The sequence below is a fragment of the Pan paniscus genome, chromosome 2 (genome assembly GCF_029289425.2).
Source record: "Pan paniscus chromosome 2, NHGRI_mPanPan1-v2.0_pri, whole genome shotgun sequence".
NCBI lineage: Eukaryota > Metazoa > Chordata > Mammalia > Primates > Hominidae > Pan > Pan paniscus.
In genome coordinates this window covers 180,943,162-180,965,932 of record NC_085926.1, presented here as the reverse complement: position 1 = coordinate 180,965,932, position 22,771 = coordinate 180,943,162, and the positions used below count along the sequence as shown (strand labels likewise).

Here is a 22,771-nt window from a genome sequence, read left to right as displayed (position 1 = left end):
TTTGACACTGGTTTCCTGAATTCATTTATTTCTTCCTTTATCTTCCCTAATTTCTCCCTCCTGCTTTCCTCATGAAGCATCTACATGTAGTGTTTACAGTTTCTTTATTCTCTAGATGTTCCTCAGTTTGCTCTTTGACTTCCTCTTTTTCCCAATAGTCAGTTAGAATACCTGTTTTAAGCTCAGGTGGTTTAAAGATTTTCACTTTAGCTTATTTATTTTTTCATCCCTGAGAGCACTAGAGAATTGTGTATCCTGCTGTCCATCCGCATTTGGCTTCTTCCCCAGGGTTCTTCTCCCAGAAGGTGACGAGAGCGAAGGAACCCCACGGGCTGCAGGAAGAAACAGTGACAGGCAACCAAGAGGCGGAGGATGGAGAAAACCCTTGCCTTAGTCGGCGCAGGCCCCGGGGGCGCAGAAACAAAGGCCACACCCCCACGAGCACGTGGCCAGACTGCCCAATCGTCGCTACTGAAGCCGGGCTCTGGTCTTTGATTGGTGTTTGTGGAGACGCCCTCACATTCTTGGATCAGCCCAAAAGTAGGCTCAGGCTCCGACGGTGGCCGGCGGGGGTCACGAGGCTTCGTAGTGGAGGAGGAACGGGTTTGGCGTGTGGGACGCAGCTGCCTCTGTACTGGGGAGTCGCGGAGTGTCCGGGCTCCAGGGACATGGCGGCGGCCTCTGCGGTGTCGGTGCTGCTGGTGGCGGCGGAGAGGAACCGGTGGCATCGTCTCCCGAGCCTGCTCCTGCCGCCGAGGTGGGTGGAGGGGCCATGGCTCAGTGGGCAGAGGCGGGAGCGAGGGGTGCACGGACCCGCGTGAGCGGTGGGAGGTGCGGCGGAACCCAGGGTCGGGGTGGGGAGGACGGTAGGAAAACCCCAGCCACTTTCGGAGGGGTTCTGCTGGCAGTCACGGCGTCGGGAGGAAGACATCCCCACCAGCCCTTCCCTTTCTCCCCGCTTCCGCACATCCACGCTTCAGCGCGCCTTTGGCTTCTGTTTTTCCATTTCTGAGGACTGGGCCCGCCATCCTCCAGGCTCCCCTCGCCGTCGCTGCAGCTCGTAGCCGTTTACATCGGGCTTTCGCAGCACCCCTTAGGTGGGAGCGTTGTTATAATCCGGTTCCGGGGAAGCCCAAAGGGATCAACGACTTGCTCAACGAAACACAGCTAGTAAGAAATGGGGCCGGGATGCCCTCAAAGCCATTTTTCAGTTCAGCTGTGCCCCATCAGGTGTCCAGTTCAGAGAAAGACTCCTGGAGTTCCTTCTCACTGTCAGAAGAGTGAAGTTGTCAAGAAGAGCAAATGTACCTTCCACAGAGCTGGGAAATTATTTTGTCAAAAACTCTTGTACCCAAGTTTGAACAACGCTATCAGATGACTCAGTCTAGCTCACCTGACTCCAGCTCTGTTTCAAATTTTGAGCTCTAAGCTTTGGTGGCAATAACTCTGGCAGTGAAAAAACCCTCAGGCTTGTAGATAGCTTTGCTTCTTTGTCTTCTTTTGCTTCATCGTTATCATCCTTCATCATTCTGGAAAGATTGACAGTTTAGTGTTCAAGGGCACAGACTCTGCAGTCAAGGCTGGGGTCTTAGCTTAGTTAGCTACTCGCTAGGTGTGTGACTTTGGGTGAGTTACTTAATATTTCTTCTTTAATTTCCTCACCTTGGAGATGATACGAGTACCTTGGGTTGTGAAAATTAAATGAATTAATTCATGGAATGAGGTTTAAGCACAATCTGGTACATAAGATCAGTCTATAAATGCAAACTCAACCATTTATATGAACGTTTGCTTGCTTTTATTTTCCAGAAATATTGTAGATGCCCTTTTTAGTTACTTAATTGTAGGAGTGCCCCAGAGAAACATAAGAAAGTTGTTGAAAGTTGGCGGGGCGCGGTAGCTCACGCCTGTAATCGCAGCACTTTGGGAGGCCGAGGCGGGCAGATCACGAGGTCAGGAGATCGAGACCAACCTGGATAACACGGTGAAACCCCGTCTGTACTAAAAAATACAAAAAATTTAGCCGGGCGTGGTGGCACGCGCCTATAGTCCCGCCTGTTAGTCCCAGCTACTCGGGAGGCTGAGGCAGGAGAATGGCGTGAACCCAGGAGGCGGAGCTTGCAGTGAGCTAAGATCACGCCACTGCACTCCAGCCTGGGCGACAGAGTGAGACTACGTCTCAAATTAAAAAAAAAAAAAAAACAAAACAAAAAAAACAACTTGGTGTAAGTAATGTTAATGTTCTTCTTGTTCTTCTGGTTTTTCTTTTCTTAGGCCTCCAGGGCTCTTCAGGATAGTACCATAGACCCATTTCCTGTCTTCCCTTTCAAAGCTTAGCTATTGTCTAAAGAACTGTCCTCAAGTATGTCACTCTGGAGAGTGTTAGAGTTGTTAATGGCTTATAGAAGTAAAACTCTTTGCCAGGAGACTTGGTTCATGCCTGTATTTTCAGCAGTTTCTCAGCACTGTGGGATCCAAGGTGGGAGGATTGCTTGAGTTCAAGAGTTCAAGACCAGCCTGGGCAACACAGTGAGGCTTCATCTCTACAAAACATTAAAAAATTAGCCAGGCGTAGTGGCACACACTTGTAGTCACAGCTACTTGGGAGGATGAGGAGGGCGAGGACGGCCTGAGTCCAGGGGTTCCAGGCCTTAGTGAGCCATGATCACACCACTGTACTCCATCCTGGGTGACGTCCCATCTCAAATAAAACAAAAACATCTTAACAGTACAGATAGTTTACATTATTTTTATGTTATGAATCTTTAGTAGCTCAGAGAAAATAATCTCTGGTGGCAGAATTATAGACATGACAATAAGCTGGTATAGAGCTACCTTGAATCAGGGAAGCAGCTTCTTAATCTTGTTTAAGCCATTGCTTTTAAGTTGCAGCTTAGATAATTGTGAAAAATGGAACAGATGATCAGAACATTGTTGGGATAGTGGATTACAGTTAAGTGGGATCTCTCTCTCTCTTTCTCCCTCTTTTTCCCTCTCTCCCTTCTTCTGTCTTCACTAGAAGATTGCAGAAGAAAGCTTTAGGTCAACAGTAGCCTTGAAACCGAATCAGTCTTAAGCTAGCTTTACCAACAAGCAACCATTTAATAGATACATCTGCCCAGAATAGGCCTTGAAACTTATCAGAAGCCTATCTGAAGAATGTAAAGGGAAGACGATGCTATGAGCTAGAAAATACCTCATAAAGATCAGGAAAGATGATCCCCCTCCTTCAGGATCAAGAAGGTAAGGTCAGCTGAAATGGAAAGGTGTGGGAAAGCAGCAGCCTCGTGAGGAAGCTAGCTCACAGAACTCTCCTGCCAAAGCTGTGGGTCTTCCCAGCAGCTCCTCATGGATGGCAGCATCTGAGTGTGCATTGTAGGGCAATGAGTGTATAGACGCATATAGATGTGTAGATGTCTACTGCATCTCCGCTCCAGTGAAATACTAGTCCTGCTCAACTACACAGTCATATACATAATATGTATATACTACTGCCTAGTTACATAGTTTCTAATGCACACGCTGTGCTTTTATCTTGTGCTTTGTGAATAATCTAAAATGGTTAGTTAGTCCTTTATAACCACATCTTCCAGGTATAGACAAAAAGATAGGTGGAATTGCTTCTGTAATTTGTTTGTTTCCCTGCCTATGCTTTTTATTTATTTATTTATTTATTTTTTGAGATGGAGTCTCACTCTGTCACCCAGGCTGGAGTGTAGTGGCACGATCTTGGCTCACTGCAACCTCCACCTCCCAAGTTCAAGTGATACTCCTGCCTCAGCCTCCCAAGTAGCTGAGATTACAGGTGCGCACCACCACACCTGGCTAATTTTTGTATTGTTAGTAGAGATGGGGTTTCACCATGTTGGCCAGGCTGGTCTCGAACTCCTGACCTCAGGTGATCCCCCCGCCTCAGCCTCCCAAATTGCTAGGATTACAGGCGTGAGCCACCGCACCCAGCCCACTTATCCTCTTTAGCTGAAACTTAATAGACGTTATACTTTTTTGTTCCTAAAGTGAATCTGGCCTGTTTTCTGTCAGCTCTTGGTTACTTTATTTTATACACAGGTATCACGAAACTTAAAAATTGTTGAGACTTCTACCTCATTAAAATACCTCAAGTCATTTTGTCTCCCCATTTCTCCATTTTTTTAAATACAAGGACTTGGAATAGAATTGTATAGTACTTTTAAATCTGAGAGGTACCTTCAAGATCACCTCTTACAGTCTCATCTCGTGTGTGAGAACACTGAAGCCCAAGCTATTAAATCTTGCATCCTCAACTGGGATGATACCACCGCTAAAGGGTGGAAATTGATTCTTAGGAGAGCCAGGAAATCTTAGATTTTGTCATGGTTTACGGCTTTCCAAAGCTCAACCTTACCCCACCCTTCCTACAAGGAATAAAATCTTTTAAAAGTTTTCTCATTAGGAGGGTAATAATGAAAAAAAAGTTGGAGAAACACTGATGTAAAGTGACTCGACCCTGGGCAAGCTGGTCATTGGAAGGACTCGGATGAGAAGTGCAGCTTTTCTGGTCCCACAGCCAACATTCTTTCTGTTGCCCCTGTTTAACTTCCATTTATTTCTCTGGTCTTACTTTTTAAACATGTCTCATGTTTAAACTTGATTGGTATTTTTCAAACTGTAGATTGACCAGCATATTTTAATAAAATAGGATACAACTGAAAGAACCAAAAGAGTTTTGTTTTTTTTGTTTTTTTTTTGAGACAGAGTCTCGCTCTGTCACCCAGGCTGGAGTGCAGTGGCCCAGTCTCGGCTCACTGCAAGCTCCGCCTCCTGGGTTCACGCCATTCTCCTGCCTCAGCCTCCCGAGTAGCTGGGACTACAGGTGCCCGCCATGATGCCCGGCTAATTTTTTGTGTTTTCAGTAGAGACAGGGTTTCACCGTGTTAGCCAGGATGGCCTCGATCTCCTGACCTCATGATCTGCTTGCCTTGGCTTCCCAAAGTGCTGGGATTACAGGTGTGAGCCACCGTGCCTGGCCAAGGCAGAATGAGTCATTTTTAACAAAACATCTGTTTTCATTAAGTGTGTGTCCTGGGTAGTTTGTATTGTGAGTTGTAGCCAAAAAGGTTTCAAAAAAGCTAAACTAGATGATGTTGGTATACCTTGGTGGTTTAATCATCTCTGACTGTGGTCTTATGCCAGCCTCAGGAACAAGCAGGCTAGGTGACTCATTCAAGGACAGGTAGTACGAGGGAAAACAGCCAGAACTCTAACTCTTGAGTTCTAGATTAGTTTTCTACCCACTAAGAAAGTCTTACTAAAGCACTGTTAGTTGGCTTAAGGTTTCATGTTTTAAGAAACTGAAATTCTTTTGAACAATTGTGTTGCCTATTCTGTTTAATTGTAATTCCTTTTGGATTTATGTTATAGGACATGGGTGTGGAGGCAAAGAACCATGAAGTACACAACAACCACAGGTACTGACAGACTTTGTTGTTCTATTTGATTTTGCTTCAGACCGGAAGTGTTTAAGAAAGGGAAATGTTTAATCCCTTAATATATGCATAATAGAATTAGTTATCATAAATTTTGGATTTTCATGATAATTTTCTAGGAAGTGTTAAGTCATGGTTTTCACCTCTTTTGTATCAAATCTCTCTTGCTGTTAAGTCTAAAATACAGAGGGCAGCCGGGCACAGTGGCTCATGCCTGTATCCCAGCACTTTGGGAGGCTGAGGTGGGTGGATCACCTGAGGTCAGGAGTTCGAGACCAGCCTGGACAACATGGCAAAACCCTGTGTCTACTAAAAAATACAAAAATTAGCTGGGCGTGGTGGCGGGTGCCTGTAATCCCAGATGCTTGGGAGGCTGAGGCAGGAGAATTGCTTGAACCCAGGAGGCGCAGGTTGCAATGAGCCAAGATCTCGCCACTGCACTCCAGCCTGGGCGACAGAGCAAGACTTCGTCTCAAAAAAAAAAAAAAAAAGTAAAAATAAATAAATAAAATACAGAGGGCAGTAATGGAGAACATTTTATATTCGTTTGTTCTTTCTGTCCATTTGACCCTCTTAGTGTATTGGATTGGAAAATCATAACTACAATGGTCTAAAGCAGTTCTTTGAAAAAGCTATTTTAAGTAGCAAAACCTTTTTTTCCAAATAAAATTTAACATGGAATTCCCAACTATGAAACATATAAAAGTGTGATAAAGTATAACTTCTAGCTGATTGGATATAGCCCTCTACCTACCGTGCTCTCCTTCACCTGCCCACACTCATACATACGTCATCCATCAGCCCCTGTGACAACTCTTGGGCTCTATAGAGCCCCATGGAAAAACACTTTTAAATTAGGTGCAACCTTATTTTTTTTTAAAAGGAGAAATAACTTTATTATGTTGAGCCTATGGATTCTATTGAAGAAATAACTTTATTATGAACTGTCAAAGAACATTTATTTCACGTGTGATATTAGAAGTACATTTTATATATGCAGTAGCTTGTCATTATGGTGCCATGCCAGTAGACTGGTACAAGAGTCACTTGTGTTGCAAGAGAACCACACACACCTATGTACATAGGGATAGAGGCAGAGGAGCAGAGTGACTGAAAGCTTAAATTCTGGAGTGACGCAGATCTAGGTTGAAGTCCCGGATTGTTTCTTTAGCTGTGTAATTTTGGGAAAATAATAGCTCTTTCAGCATTAGTTTCTTCATCTTTAAAATTGAGATAACAATGATAGTATCTATTTCATTAGGATTATTGTGAAAATTTAAGTCGATGTTGAGTCTTTAGCACAGGACCTGAGGCACAGAAAGTGCTTGTTAAAGATTAGTTAGTATTGGCCGGGTGTGGTGGCTCACGCCTGTAATCCCAGCACTTCCGGAGGCCAAGGCAGGTGGATCACCTGAGGTCAGGAGTTCGAGACCAGCCTGGCCAATGTGGTGAAACCCCGTCTCTACTAAAAATACAAAAATTAGCCAGGCGTGGTGGCGGGCACCTGTAATTTCAGCTACTCAGGAGGCTGAAGCAGGAGAATTGCTTGACCCTGGGAGGTAGAGGTTGTAGTGAGCCGAGATCACACCATTGCACTCCAGCCTGGGGGACGAGAGCGAAACACTGTCTCAAAAATAAATAAATAAGTAAATAAATAAATACATAAAAGAGTAGTTATTAATGATGACAATTTGACACTATTATAATTTGATCCTTGGCATAACAAAGCATCTTTTAATTTTATTTTATGTTGCTTTGTATTTTAAGTTTAAAAAGCTGAGTAATTTACGTTAATGAGTATCTTGAATTTAAGTGAAAAGAAGTGCACTGTCTAATATTAGTTAAAGTGGTCATTTTGGGCTCAGTTATGCTAGTTTTACCAAAAAGCTTGAACTTATCAGTCAAGTCCTTATCAGCCAGTTAAGATCGTATTCTCATTCTCATTCTTTGCTCTCCAGTAACATTTCTGTGTGATTTTCGTGGTGTTTTAAACAGGAAGAAACATTACCAAGGTCCTCATTGCAAACAGAGGAGAAATTGCCTGCAGGGTGATGCGCACAGCCAAAAAACTGGGTGTACAGACTGTGGCGGTTTATAGTGAGGCTGACAGAAATTCCATGCATGTAGATATGGTATGTGTTAAAAATTGGAAGCCACGTCTTACGTTTATTCGTTTACTGTGTCAGTATTTTAGTTCTTTATGATGACAGTTGATATTTGCTGGTGTTATCAGAGTTGAAGTAGGTAAGTTCAAACTGCTCACTGCTAATTCTTGGGAACATTTTTCAGATATAACATCAGTTGAACTAAGCGGTGTGCTTAGTAGAACAGTTGATTTACAGGCAAGGTCTTTATCTCCTTGAGGATTGGTTAAAACGGTTCACAGAATGTTGCTGATCCACTGACTACACTTTGAGTAGCTCATGTCCAGATTCCGTATATGCAAGGAGAAAGATCCAGGCTCTATTCTTTTTTTTTTTCTTTTTTTTTGAGATTGAGTCTCGCTCTGTTGCCCAGGCTGGAGAGCAGTGGCACAATCCCGACTCACTGCAAGCTCCGCCTCTCAGGTTCAAGCGATTCTCCTGCCTCGATTCTCCTGCCTCGACGTCTAGAGTAGCTGGAACTATAGGTGCCCTCCACCACGACCGGCTAATTTTTTGTATTTTTAGTAGAGACAGGTTTTCACTGTGTTAGCCAGGATGGTCTCAATCTGCTGACCTCGTGATCCGCCCACCTTGGCCTCCCAAAGTGCTAAACAGGCGTGAGCCACCGTGCCTAGCCAATCCAGGCTCTATTCTTAGCACCTGCTACTTACTGGCTGAGTGATCTTAGCCAAGTCACTTCATGTTTCTGAGCCTTGCTTCATCTGTAAAATTATAACTAATAAGACCCAACTCCCTGAAGTTTGTGAATGTTACGAGTGAGTTATTACTAGTTTTTTTTTGTTTTGTTTTGTTTTTGTTTTTGACAAGAGTCTCACTCTGTTGCCCAGGCTGGAGTGTAGTGGCATGTTCTTGGCTCACTGCAACCTCCACCTTCCAGGTTCAAGTGATTCTCATGCCTCAGTCTCCTGAGTAGCTGAATTACAGACACACACCACCACGCCTGGCTAGTTTTTTGTATTTTTAGTAGAGACAGGATTTCACCATGTTGGCCAAAATGGTCTCGAACTCCTGGCCTCAAGTGATCCACCCACCTTGGCCTCCCAAAGTGCTGACATTACAGGCGTGAGCCACTGCGCCCAGCCTATCACTAGCTTTTATCCACCAGAAATAACTCCAAGCATAGGTGACTCCAACTGTTGGACTTCATTATGCCTGCAGTAAGACTCCAAGCACTAGCATCAATTCATGATGAGCAGCCTCACGTGGGCTTTTATCACTGTACAGCAGGCCCTTGTGGCTCTCTAGCCACTGTTTTTCTCATTCTGTGCAATGAGTATTTCAAACTTGTTTCGCTTCATTCCAACCTCCAATTCTCCCTCTACCCACCTTTTTGCAGCAGGATGATCTTGATTTCACAGAGAAAATAAAATTGAGGTTCCTGCCACAGAATCTGCTGACTTAGTTATGTCTGCATCCATCTTTCCCATCGAAGGTCAGTGCTCTGGATCCCTTCTCTTCCTGTCTTTTTAAGAATTTTCCCGGCTGGGCGCAGTGGCTCACACCTGTAATTCCAGCACTTTGGGAAGCCGAGGCAGATGAATCACCTGAGGTCAGGGTTCGAGACCAGCCTGACCAACATGGAGAAATCCCGTCTCTATTAAAAATACAAAATTAGCTGGGCATGGTGTCACATGCCTGTAATCCCAGCTACTCGGGAGGCTGAGGCAGGAGAATCGCTTGAACCCGGGAGGCGGAGGTTGCAGTGAGCTGAGATCGTGCCATTGCACTCCAGCCTGGGCAACAAGAGCGAAACTCTGTCTCAAAGAAAAAAAAAAAAAAAGAATTTTCCCAAAATAATAGAGTAAATTTTAAATGTCTTACCATGAAAAAATATTAGGTAAGTGAGATGATGCCTAGGTTAATTGGCTTGATTCAATCATTCCACATTGTGTGCATGTGGCAAAACATCACATTGTACCCCATAAATGCATACAATTATGATTTGTCAGTTAACAGTATTAATAAAACATAAAGCAAAATGAGACATTCCTGTGTCAAAAAGAAAAGAATCTTCTATTTTTCAATGATGTGTCTTCAACCACTCTCTACTAGACTGATACTATCCATGTTCCTAAATCCAGTGGAGTCTTCAGGGCTGAGCTGACTTGACCCCTCAGCAGCATTTAGCATCCTAGTACACTGCTCCCTTCTTTTAGAAATAAATTCTTCTCATGGCATTCTCAGCCTCTTGCCTTCTTGTCTTCTCTCAGTGTCCTTTATCTGGACCCTACCCATCTACCAGACCCTACCCATGTTGAAGTTTCTTGGGACTTGGTCCTTGGCCCTCTTTTCTCAGTGTGCACTCTCATTCTGGATCATTTTATATACTCCTATAGCTTTGAGAAAAACTCCCAAATTTCTATTTTTAGTCCAGACTTTCTTTTGAGCATGATACATGTATATCCAACTGCCCATTCAACATCTCCACTTCAATATTGTCACAGGTACCAAACTAGTGTGACTGAAATTGAACTCATGACCTTTCACCTATACTGAACCTGCATTTCTTACAGAATTCCCTAACCCCGTAGACGACAACACCATTGCTAATAAAAACAATAATGTCAGAGATCTAGAAGTCTTTGAGCATTTTTCTCTCTTCTTTCCTACTCTAGATCCTTCCCCCCTCATCTAGTAAATGACCAAGTACTGTTAATTGTATTTCCCAAACATTTCTTTCCACTTCTTTCCACCCCCTCCCACCTATAACTTAACTCAAAGCCACAATCACCTTTTTTTTTGAGCCAGGGTCTCACTCTGTCAGCTAGGCTGGAGTGCAGTGGCACAGTCACAGCTCACTGCAGCCTCAACCCCCCAGGCTCAAGCAATCCTCCTACCTCAGCCTCCTGAGTAGCTGGGACTACAGGCACTTGCTACCATAGCCGGCTAATTTTTAAAATTTTTTGTAGAGATGATGTCTCACTATGTTGTCCCAAAGCGCTGGGATTATAGGGATTATAGGCATAAGCCACCATGCCCAGCCCCACTATCACCTCTTGCTTGACCAAATGCTGTAGCCTCCTAAGTAGCCTCTCCACCTCCACTCTTAACTGTCCCCTACCCCCAGCCAACAATCTATTTTCTGCTTTTCAGCCAGACTGAGAGTATAAAATAAAAATGTACTTAAGTTACTCCTCTTCTTAAATGCTTTAAACCTTTATAGGGTGCACCAGCTTATCAGTAATGTAAAAGGTGGATAATATTCAGTGTTGATGAGGGTGGTTAGAAACTGGTATGTTGATGGAAATATATATTGGTAAAACCATTTCAAGGCTGATTAACCAGGAGCTATTAAACTATGCATATCCTTCAACCCAACCCTGCAAACATTCCTGTAGGTTTCTGTCCCACAGACGTGCTCACATATATTGTGCTAAGAGAAGCGTGTACAGGAATGTCTGCTTTAGCCTTGCCTGCATCCAGTTTTTTGCCGTTATAACCTAAGTGCGCATTAAGAGATACATGATTAAATGAACTATGATACCGCCATACTATGGAATAGTTTGCAAATGTTATACAAAATGAGGTATAGACATGTGTACTAGCAAGAAAAAGAGTTCCCAAGACATACCGTTAATGGAAAAAGCAGTTGCAGAAGATAATTATATGGTATGATCCTATTTATGTAAAAACAAGAACTAAAACTGCATGTGTTTATATAAACATATATGACTAGTTAGGAATATGGATATGGAACAATATGTCCCAGGTTTATTATAGTGGATGTTCTATCTGGAAGGAGACTGCAATGGGGGGAATACCAAAGGGCTACTTTGCGTTTGTATTATAATTCACTGTCTTTAGAATGAGAATAGATTTGTGTTTTGTGGAGTTAAAAGTAAAAAACAGGCTGGGCACCATGGCTCACGCCTGTAATCCCAGCACTTTGAGAGGCCCAGGCAGGCAGATCACCTGAGGTCAGGAGTTTGAGATTAGCCTGGCCAACATGGTGAGGCCCTGTCTCTACTACAAATACAAAAATTAGCTGGGCGTGATTGTGTGCACCTGTAATCCCAGCTACTCGGGAGGCTGAGGCAGGAGAATCGCTTGAACCCGGGAGGCAGAGGTTGCAGTGAGCCGAGATCGCGCCACTACATTCCAGCCTGGGCGACAGAGCAAGACTTACCTCAAAAAAAAAAAACACACAACAACAACAACAACAAAACATTTAAAATGGTCTCTTTGTGTGCTCCCTTAGGAGAAAGCCCAAAGCTTTTTAACCTCTCACAGGCCCTTTGAAATCTGTGCCCAGCTTTCTGTCCAGCATCCTCTCTGGCCCCTGGACCCCTTGCTCGTTGTGTTCCAGCCACACAAGCCTTCTTCGGTCACTCAACTGGACCAGTTTTCCTCCCACCTTTATGTAGGTTGTTTTCTCTGCCTGAGAGCCTCACCCTCAGCTCCATTCCTGTTCTCAGCTCCACATTCTTGATCTGTTTGCCAGGCAAAGTCTTGATCATCCTTTTTTTTTTTTTTTTTTTTTTGAGAAGGAGTCTCGCCCTGTCGCCCAGGCTGGAGTTCAGTGGCGCAATCTCAGCTCACTACAAGCTCCGCCTCCCTGGTTCACGCCATTCTCCTGCCTCAGCCTCCTGAGTAGCTGGGACTACGGGTGCCGACCACCACGCCCAGCTAATTTTTTTTTGTATTTTTAGTAGAAATGGGGTTTCACTGTGTTAGCCAGGACGGTCTCAATCTCCTGACCTCATGATCCGCCCGCCTTGGCCTTGCTGGGATTACAGGCGTGAGCCACCGTGCCTGGCCAGTCTTGATCATCCTTGAGGAGCCTCCCCTGACTTCCCTCCTAGGCATTTCCTGATCACCTTCAGACCAGATCAGGCCTTCCTCCTACAGCATTTATGCCCTTGGTTTTTCCTCCATGACGTTCATCACAGTTGTCATTAAGTGTGTGAATGTATTTTTAATGTCTGTCTCTCCCCCTAGACAGGGACATTTGTCTTGTTCACTATGGTACAGGCAGCTCCCACCTCAAAGTGTGGCACGTAGTAGGCCTTCAGTAAGTCTTGGAATGAATGAATGATGTGCTCTAAATGGTCTACTTCAAGGGATGCTATGATTTTGTGAAAGTTTTAAGGAATAATATAAAATAATTCACAAATGTATGAAAGCATTATCATACTCTGATAATTATATAAACTTTAATCAACTTTGTAAGCTTTTTTCTTTGTGTACGTCTGTCACATATTTTGTTTCTATTATCAAATATAAATTTTTGGCCTTGAATACATTTAAGGTTATTATTGTTTTAGTAATAATATCATGACTAATGTCTGTTGCTTTCTATCCTGAGACACTTTAGTTTCACACCAGTGTGTGGCTTATGCATGAAAACCAAGTTTTGTTACCCTCTTCATGCAAAAGATTCTAAGACTGGCTTATTTTTATAGTGTAGACATACATTGGTACTTCACTTTTTCAATTCTTGCACTGTTCTTGAGGGAGTGGCATTTTTATTTACAATAATAAAATGACCCTGAAGCAGTTCTGTATAGTGTATGAGTATGTACTAGCCACAAAGTCTTTTAAGCATGTGATGTTTCTTAAACAGGCAGATGAAGCATATTCCATCGGCCCCGCTCCCTCCCAGCAGAGCTACCTATCTATGGAGAAAATCATTCAAGTGGCCAAGACCTCTGCTGCACAGGTGAGGGTTGTGAAGAGATTTGCAGTGCAAAAGGAATACGTTTTGTGCAACTGATGCAAAGTTACTTATAGAAATTTTCTATTTTTAGCCTTTCCCAAGATCTTTACATTTGATTATTGGATTATCATTGTAAACTAGGCATGTCCCATCTCATTTCTCAGCCAGTCTGCCTTTTTACTGGATCCTGTGTACTTTAGATCCTTTGGGAAATAGGTGGAAAGAGGGTCTAAATTACAAGTTAAAATTAGGAGAGAATTCAGCTTTCTATCCTCAAAACTACAAGCTCAAATCCTTTGGGAGAAATAGGTAGGTAGGGCTCTAAATTACAAGGTAAAATATAAGCAAGAAAGAAATATATTTCCACCCCAACTTCCCAGTCTCATTCTAGGGCCACGTAGGGAACTTAAGGAAGACGATTCAGGCAAATGGAATTGCCAAGACTCTGAGATGAAAACAAGCTTGGTGTTCAAGGGAGAAGAATGTTCAGTGTGGTTGGAGTGAAGGCAGTAAGGGGCTGTGTCATTCAGGTATAGTCAGTAAAACCAAAATTCCATTTGACGTTTCAGCAGAAGGAACTTAGTTTAGGAATTAGTTCCACCAGTGTTAGAGAGCTGAAGGCGGGGTGGGGATGTTGAAATTACCCTTTAATAATAACAGAAATTGACAACCACCCTTTGGGCTGAAGGAGAGACTGGGGGAGGGACTTTCTGCAGCTGTTCTCAGATCTGTGGAGGGGCCCTGCCTGGCTGCCGGGGGCTTAATGAGGCTGGTTCTTGGAGTTCCAAAAGAACCTGAAGACTGGAACCAATGGCCGCTTCCCGTGAGGAGAAGGAAAGCTTCCTTGTTCAAGTTTCCCTACAGTGACCCCTACTGGTGAAATCTAACAGGAAGCCCACTGGCAAACAGGCAGAGCCCCTTCACAAGGCACCACGTAGAAGGCTGGGTTTGCAGCTGGGAGAACCAGCTTACAGGAGGAAAGTGGTAGGAGACGATGGAGCAGAGAGAGGTAGGGGTAGCATCATTTAGAACATTCTTTTTTTTTTTTTTTTTTTTTTTAAAGACAGGGTCTTTGCTCTGTTGCCCAGGCTGCAGTGCAGTGGCACAATCATGGCTCGCTGCAGCTTCCAACACCCAGGCTCAAGTGATCCTCCCACTTCAGCCTCCCAGGTAGCTGGGACCACAGGCGCATGCCATCACACCTGGATAATTTTTTATTTTTTGTAGGGATGGGCTTTCTCCATGTTGCCCAGGCTGGTGTTGAACTCCTAGGCTCAAGCGATCTGCCTGCCTCAGTTCCCAAAGTGAGAACATTATAGGTCTTGATAAGGAGTTTGTATTTCATTCTGAGTAGCCATTGGGAGGTTTTTTAAAGCTGGGGAGTAAAGCCATCTGCTTTACTTTTTAATAAAATCGCTGTGGCTTCTGGGTGGGGAAATGGATGATTGAAGTGGGGGCAAAGATAGGGACAACAACATTGAAAGAAGGCAAAACAATTAAAAGTAAATTGCCGTAGTGTTGCCCATCACCCTCACCTGAATTCCTTCTCCTTAGAAATTCTTCGTTGTCTCCTCTAGCACATTGATCATTCTGCATTTGATTTCTTGTTCTAGTCATATTTATACTTAATTAGTGCTTTGTTTAACGAGTTTAATGTAGATGTTGGCTCCTCCATAATTCCTTTGTGCTTTCCTAAGGGAAGAACTCATATCTGACACCTTTTTATTTTTTTAAGCATACCTCCTAGCAACCCAGTGAGCTTGTACATAGTCCTCAATTTGTTTTTATTTTTGTTTTTTGAGACAGGGGTTCACTTATCATCCAGGCTGGAGTGCAGCAGTGAGGGTTCAAGCAATCCTCCCACCTCAGCCTCCCAAGTAGCTAGAGCTACAGGCTTGCATCACCATGCCCAGCTGATTTTTTAAATTTTTATAGAGATGGAGCCTCCCTGTGTTGCCCAGGCTGGTCTCAAACTCCTAGCCTCAAGTGATCCTCCCACCTCAGCCTCCCAAAGTGTTGGGATTAAAAGTGTAATCCACTGCGCCCAGCCAAGTCCTTAACTAAATTAGTGAATATGTATAGTTGTTTTGTATTGATGTGTCTCTTCTTTAGAATAGAGTTCTTAAACTGAATAGGTATTAATTTATACAAATGCATATTTAAAATATGCTTGTTTATGAAGCTTTTTTGGTTACAGCTTGAAGTAAAAGGTCCTTAGGAGGGTAAGGAGATGATAATAGTACGTGGAGATATACATATGTATCTCACATGTCCTTAGGAGTTCAGGCCCTTTAACATAAATATCAGTTTGTGTATTTATCATGTATTTAAGCATAAATGCCATGGTAGTATTACCTTCATCTTATGGGCATAACATCTAATGCACAGAAGGTTGCATGATGTTATTCCAAAGCATCTAAATCTTGCTACTCAAAGTGTGGTCCATGGACAGCAGGTTTGACATTATGAGCTCGTTAGAAATTCAGACTTTTAAGCTGGACACAGTGGCTCACATGTGTAATCCCAGCTACTCAGAAGGCTGAGGCAGGAGGATTGCTTGAACCCAGGCCAGCCTGTAGAAGATAGCAAGACCCCATCTCTGAATAAAAAACAATAACAGCCTTTAAGTCCTACCCTAAACCCACTGTAATTTGCATTTATGCAAAATTTGCACTTTTATCAAGATCCCCCAGTGATCTGAAATCAAAACTTGTCTAATCATTGAAAGAGAAAGGATTAAACAAGAGTATTCTGACTCCCAGCCCCATTCCCTATTCATTGGACCAGACTGAGCAGTAGAACTTTCTTGCCCTGCATTTTGGAAAAAGGGAAGGTGTTGTTTAATTAGAAATTTTTATTAATTAAAAATTACTTCTTGTAGGCCAATGAGCTTCCTTTTTGTTTTATTATTGCTTTCTTTTCTAAGCTGCCTCCTGAAGAGTTGAAAATCCACTTTCTTTTTAACGAAAAAGTTAAAAAGACCATTTTTTAGTTTAAATAAGAACCTTCTAGCAAATGTATGATATGCTAATTCCAGGGACTTTATCAAGCTTGTACCTATTTAGAATAGTATCATGTTAGTTGCTGTAACACAATGAGAAAGGAATAATACTTATTTTGAAGTATATTTCAAAGAATGTTTGAAAAGAATAAAATACTTTCAGACAGTATTTTTAAAAGAATAAAATATTTTCAAAAAATAATCATTTTGCCTGGATATTGAAGATTTGGGGTGGCTTGCAAAAATTAGTGGTGAAAATAAAGGATAAAAGAGCAAAAGCCAAGTAACATGAGTGAATGAACATTGGAATTAAATCAGAAAATTTAGCCTAAGTAAAGCTGTTTAGCTCTTTGGGGCAGACCTGATCAGAAAGGAAATTTGGTGGGTTATAATTTACAAAGTTCTCCTCTAATAAAAAGATACTTGCCGATTAGGAGAGCAAACCTTCCTTTAATGTTGACTTTAAAGAAGAAACTTATTGGCCATCTAGTAAAGGACATTGAATAACACTTGTATAGTGATTTGAACTTTTCTAAAAGTCTAGAATTGTTCTTAATGTGGCCATTTTGACATACTTTTATAGAAATTAAAGTAAAATTTACAAGTGAGCAAAATTTCTGGTGATGTCTGGTGATATGGCTATATTGAGAAACTCAAGAAGATGTAAATATTTTTTAGGCTAGCCTTTTTTTTTTAAGACGTTGTCTCACTCTGTCTCCCAGGCTGGAGTGCAGTGGTGTGATCATGGCTCACTGCAGCCTTGAACTCATGGACTCAAGTGATCCTGCCACCTCAGCCTCCCAAGTAGCTGTGATGGGACTGTAGGCACATGTCACTATGCCCAGCTAATTTTTTGTTTGTTTGTTTGTTTTTGAAACAAAGTCTCACTATGTTTCCCAGGCTGGTCTCAAACTCCTGGGCTCAAGTGATCCTTCTCTCTTGGCCTGCCTACGTGTTGGCGTTACCGATGTGAGCCACCGCCCTGGCCACACTCGTTCTCTCGATTGCCAGTTGTCTTCAGTCTTCTCTGGTTGGGAAAGAGGTTGTAGTTAACCCTGTCTGCAGATTAGAACCACCTGAGCTTTTAAAGAGACTGTTGTACTGCCTTGCGGAAGAGGCCTAACTGCAAGGGAGCATAAAGCAGTCTCTGGAATGCTTGTGATGTTTTGATTCTTGAGCTGAGCACTGGCTGCACAGGTGTATTCAGTTTAAGTAAACAATGGACTTAAGAGCTGTACACTTAGGGCAAATGTGCTTTTCTATATGTGTATTATACTTTAGTCCCCTCAGTTATCTGAAGTTGCTCCTGAGCATGAATGTTTTATAAAAGTGCTCCATTTTTTTTTCATGTGCTACCAAGAGTTAGGAACTTTATTACAGGTACTTGAAAATCACTGACAAGTAACTAACTTAAATGCATATAGCAAGTCATTTACTAAATACAGCTACTCTGTGGTTGACCAAAAGGAAACCCATATGTTTTAAGTATCACAGACGAAGGTAGGAAATTCTTGGTGTCCGGTCCCAGGGTCTGTCCAGCCCATGCTGATGTCTGAGGAGAGTGTGTGGATGAGCAGAAAGAACACTTGGGGGGCCGTAGGCAGGTGAATATGGTTTTCTTCAGCAGCAGCTCTTATTAGCAGCTTAGTTAGACTAGCTCTCTCATACTGTTCACCTTTATCTTAGCTGTCTGCTCTGGCTCTGTGGTTCCTGCCACTCCCATGCCCGCAGCTGCACAGCTGGCTCTCCCTTGCCTTCAGGGTCAGCAGCTTAACTCTTTCTCTCTCTGGGCATGAGCAAGCCAAGCTGTGTCCTGGCTCCCACCTGTCCGGCTGCAAGATGGACAACTTTGGCACTCTCTCTGGGTGCCAGCGCTCCCACCATGTCAAGCCATGTTGAGCCGAGTTGAGCCCCAAGAGCCCCTGAACAGCATTAGCAGGGCAATTATACCTTTTACAGACAATAGTGGCATATGAGCTTACACAAACAGGTTATATAACAAGTGCAGTATGTGCCTGTGCCCTAAATTTGCTGAGTCATGCAGGTCTGGATGTCCACCTCAGCCTATTCCTTGACCAAAGCACATCCATGTACCTTACACTTGGTAATAAGAATTTAAAGGCCATGACTTGTCCGCTTCACCATGGAAAGGACACTTCTCATTTTTGCTTGAAGGCAGAGCCAGTTTTTTGTCAAACTCTGCTTGAGGGTAGAACCAACAACTTTGCTTGTGTGTGTCTTCTTGAACAAGTTACAGAGCAAAGTAAATACAAACTAAAAGGTTGGAAGAAATTATTTTGGCAGAGATTTAAGGAGGACAAGAGATACTAGTTTTCTGTGTTTACTAATAAAGGCATGTTAGTACCGTGCAATGAACAATCTCAACAGGTTTGCAATCCTATGACCCACCAGGGTGAAGTGGCAGCTCAATACATGCCTGAAGCAAGGGAATTAGCCCGCTGGTAATAGTAGTGGTGCTGTTGTTTTCCCTTTTAATCCATTCAAATGCTCAAGAACATCATGGTTTGGTTATATTAAATTGTTCTTCCTAAGAGAAATTAGTTAAACTTCTTAAGGCTGTTCCCAGAGTGTACGACTGAATTTTATTTTCACAAGGAGATGGCTCCTTTTGTTTTTAGTTATTGATATGGTTTCGCTGTGTCCATACCCACATCTTATCTTGAATTGCAACTCCTACAATTCCCACGTATTATGGGAGGAACCCAGTAGGAGGTGATTAAATTATGGGTATGGGTCTTTACTGCGCTGTTCTCATGATAGTGAATGAGTCTCATGAGGTCTGATGGTTTTAAGAAACAGGAGTTTCCCTGCTCAAGCTCTCTCTTTGCCTGCCGCCATCCATGTAAGTTGTGACTTGCTCCTCCTTGCCTTTCCACCATGATTGTGAGGCCTACCCAGCCACTAAACCTCTTTCTTTTGTAAATTGCCCAGTGTCAGGTATGTCTTTATCAGCAGCATGAAAACAGACTAATACAGAAAATTGGTTCCAGTAGAGTAGGGTGCTGTGAAAAGATACTTAAAAATGTGGAAGTGACTTTGGAACTCAGTAACAGGCAGAGGTTGGAACAGTTTGGAGGGCTCAGAAGAAGACAGGAAAATGTGGGAAAGTTTGGAACTTCCTAGAGACTTGCTGAATGGCTTTGCCCAAAATGCTGATAGTAATGTGGACAGTGAAGTCCAGGCTGAGGTGGTCTCAGATGGAGATGAGAAACTTGTTGGGAACTGGAGCAAAGGTGACTCTTGTTATGTTTTAGCAAAGACTGGCAGCATTTTATTCCTGCTGTAGAGATTTGTGGACCTTCAAACTTGAGAGAGATGATTTAGGGTATCTGGCGGAAGAAATTTCTAAGCAGAAAAGCAATCAAGAGACGACTTGGGTGCTATTAAAGGGATTCAGTTTTATAAGGGAAGCAGAGCATAAAAGTTCAGAAAATGTGCAACCTGACAATGTGGTAGAAAAGAAAATCCCGTTTTCTGAGGAGAAATTCAAGCTGGCTGCAGAAATTTACATAAGTAACAAGGAGCCAAACGTTAATCCCCAAGACAATGGGGAAAATGTCTCCAGGGCATGTCAGAGGTCTTCATGGCAGCCCCTCCCATCACAGGCCCGGAGGCCCAGGAGGGAAAAATGGTTTTGTGGGCCAGGCCAGACTGCTGTGTACAGTCTAGGGATTTGGTCCCCTCAGTCCCAGCTGCTCCAGCTGTGACTAAAAGGGGCCAAGGTACTACTTGGGCTGTTGCTTCAGAGGGTGGAAGCCCCAAGCCTTGGCAGCTTCCATGTGGTGTGAAGCCTCTGGGAGCACAAAAGTCAAAAACTGAGGTTTGGGGACCTCCGCCTAGATTTCAGAGGATGTATGGAAACGCCTGGATGCCAGGCAGAAGTTTGCTGCAGGGGTGGAACCCTCATGGAGAACCTCTGCTAGGGCAGTGCAGAAGGGAAATGTGGGGTCAGAGCCCCCACACAGAGTCCCTATTGGGGTACTGCCTAGTGGAGCTGTGAGAAGAGGTCCACTGTCTTCCAGACCCCAGAATGGTAGATCCACCGACAGCTTGCACCATGTACCTGGAAAAGCCACAGACACTCAACACCAGCCTGTGAAAGCTGCCAGGAGAGGGGCTTACCCTGCAAAGCCACAAGGTTGGAGCTGCCCAAGACCATGGGAACCCACCTCTTGCATCCATGTGATCCAGATGCGAGACATGGAGTCAAAGGAGATCATTTTGGAGCTTTAAGATTTGACTGCCCTGCTGGATTTCAGACTTGCATGGAGCCTTTTATTTTGGCCAATATCTCCCATTTGGAGGCTGTATTTAACCAATGCCTATACCCCCATCGTATCCAGGAAGTAACTAGCTTGCTTTTGATTTTACAGGCTTATAGGCGGAAGGGACTTGCCTTGTCTCAGATGAGACGTTGGACTGTGGACTTTTGAGTTAATGCTAAAATAAGTTAAGACTTTGAGGGACTGTTGGGAAGGCATGATTGGTTTCAAAATGTGAGGACATGAGATTTAGGAGGGACGAGGAGCGGAATGATATGGTTTGGTTTTGTGTCCCCACCCAAATCTCATCTTCAATTGTAACTCTCACAATTCTCATGTATCGTGGGAGGAACCCAGTGGGAGGTGATTGAATTATGGGGGCAGGTCTTTCCTGCGCTGTTCTCATGGTCATGAATGAGTCTCACGAGAGCTGATGGTTTTAAAAATGAGTGTTTCCCTGCACAAGCTCTCTCTTTGCCTGCCACCATCCATGTAAGACATGAATTCCTCCTCCCTGCCTTCTGCCATGATTGCGAGGCCTCCCCAGCCATGTGCAACTGTGAGTCCAATAAACTTCTTTCTTTTGTAAATTGCCCAGTCTGGGATATGTCTTTATCAGCAGTGTGAAAACAGACTAATACAGTTATGAAAGAAGAGCATTTATCTAGTACACCGAAAAGTTCCATCAAATTCAGAATCTGTTAAAAAGAAAGGAGACTAGTAACAAACACTCTGGAAATGAAATTAGGGAAACAGTTACATTCACAATAGCAATCAAATACTTAGGAATAAAGTTAGCAAAAGCAGTTCAAGACATATTTACTGAAAACTATAAAACATTGCTGAGCGATACTAAAGAAGTTCTAAATAAACAGGTATTTCATCAGAACACTCAATATTATTAAGGTGGCATTATATATTTAATGCAGTCTTTATAAAAATCCCAGCAGGCTTTAAAAAAAATAGAAATTGATAAGCTAATCCTAAAATAGCCAAAAAGCCTAATATATACCTAAAACAATTTTTGAAAAGCTTATGTAACTATTTTGTAGGATTTAGACTCTGTTTCAAAACTCATTATGCCAGGTGCAGTGGCTCACACCTGTAATCCCCAGCATTTTGGGAGACCAAGGTGGGCAGATCACTTGAGGTCAGGAGTTCAAGACCAGCCTGGCCAACATGGTGAAACCCTGTCTCTACTAAAAATACAAAAATTAGCCAGGCATGGTGACAGGTGCCTGTAATCCCAGCTGCTCAGGAGGCTGAGGCAGGAGAATCGCTGGAACCCAGGAGGTGGAGGTTGCAGTGAGCCAAGATCATGCCATTGCACTCCAGCCTGGGAGACACTGCGAGGCTGTGTCTCAAAATATATATATAAAGCTACAATAACCAAAACAGCGTGGTATTGGTATAAGGATAAAAACATAGGTCAGTAGAACAGGATAGAAAATCCAAAAATAAACTCACATATGTAGTCAATTGATTTTTGAATAAAGGTGCTAAAGTAATTCAATAGAGGAAAGGAGAGTTTTTTCAACAAATAGTGCTGGAGTAATTTGACATCTCTTTGTAAAAAGATGAACCTGAAGTCTAGATCCTAGACTCTTGCCTCACACCTTAAACAAAAAAAATTAACTTACAATATATCACAGACCTAAATGTAAGAGCTAAAACTATAAAACTTCTAGAAGAAAACATAGGAGAAAATCTTCGAGACCTTGGATTAGGCAAAGATTTCTTAGACATAATACTATAAGAAAGGTTCATGAAAAAAAATGATAAAATTGACTTCAAAGCTTGAAACTGTTGCTAGGAAACCCAATTTAAAAAAAAAATGAGCAAAATATTTGAATAGATCCTTCACCAAAGAAGTTATACAAATGACCAGAAAGCCCATTAAAAGATGTTCAACATATTAGCTGTTAGGGAAATACAAATCAAAACCTTGGTGAGATACCACTTCATACTCACTAGGATGCTATAATCAAAAAGAGATGATAACAAGTATTGGTGAGGACTTAGAGAAATTGGAACCCTTCTGTGTTACTGATGGGAATGTAAACTGGAGCAGCCACTTTGGAAAACAGTTTTGCAGTTTCTCAAAACGTTAAACATAGAGTTACTTTATGAACTAGTAACTCTACTTCTTCAGTATATACCCAAAAGAAATGAAAACACATCCGCACAGAAATTTATACCTG

The 22,771-nt window shown here is 42.8% G+C and overlaps 1 protein-coding gene across 4 annotated transcripts in view; it reads left to right on the top strand.

Annotated features, from left to right (window-relative positions):
• Window positions 1–293: 293 nt before the first annotated feature.
• The window catches only part of MCCC1 (methylcrotonyl-CoA carboxylase subunit 1), an 84,445-nt gene continuing 61,967 nt past the window's right edge, over window positions 294–22,771 (top strand). Inside the window, exons 1-4 of one of the 4 annotated variants that reach the window (XM_003831981.4) lie at window positions 294–757; window positions 5,401–5,447; window positions 7,461–7,597; window positions 13,194–13,289. In XM_003831981.4, coding sequence (XP_003832029.1) covers window positions 669–757; window positions 5,401–5,447; window positions 7,461–7,597; window positions 13,194–13,289 — 369 coding nt within the window. In that variant the 5' untranslated portion in view covers window positions 294–668. Of the gene's footprint in view, window positions 758–5,400; window positions 5,448–7,460; window positions 7,598–13,193; window positions 13,290–22,771 lie in introns of those variants that run through there. The other 3 variants (XM_008957363.3, XM_008957364.1, XM_034957778.3) reach the window with 3 other exon arrangements.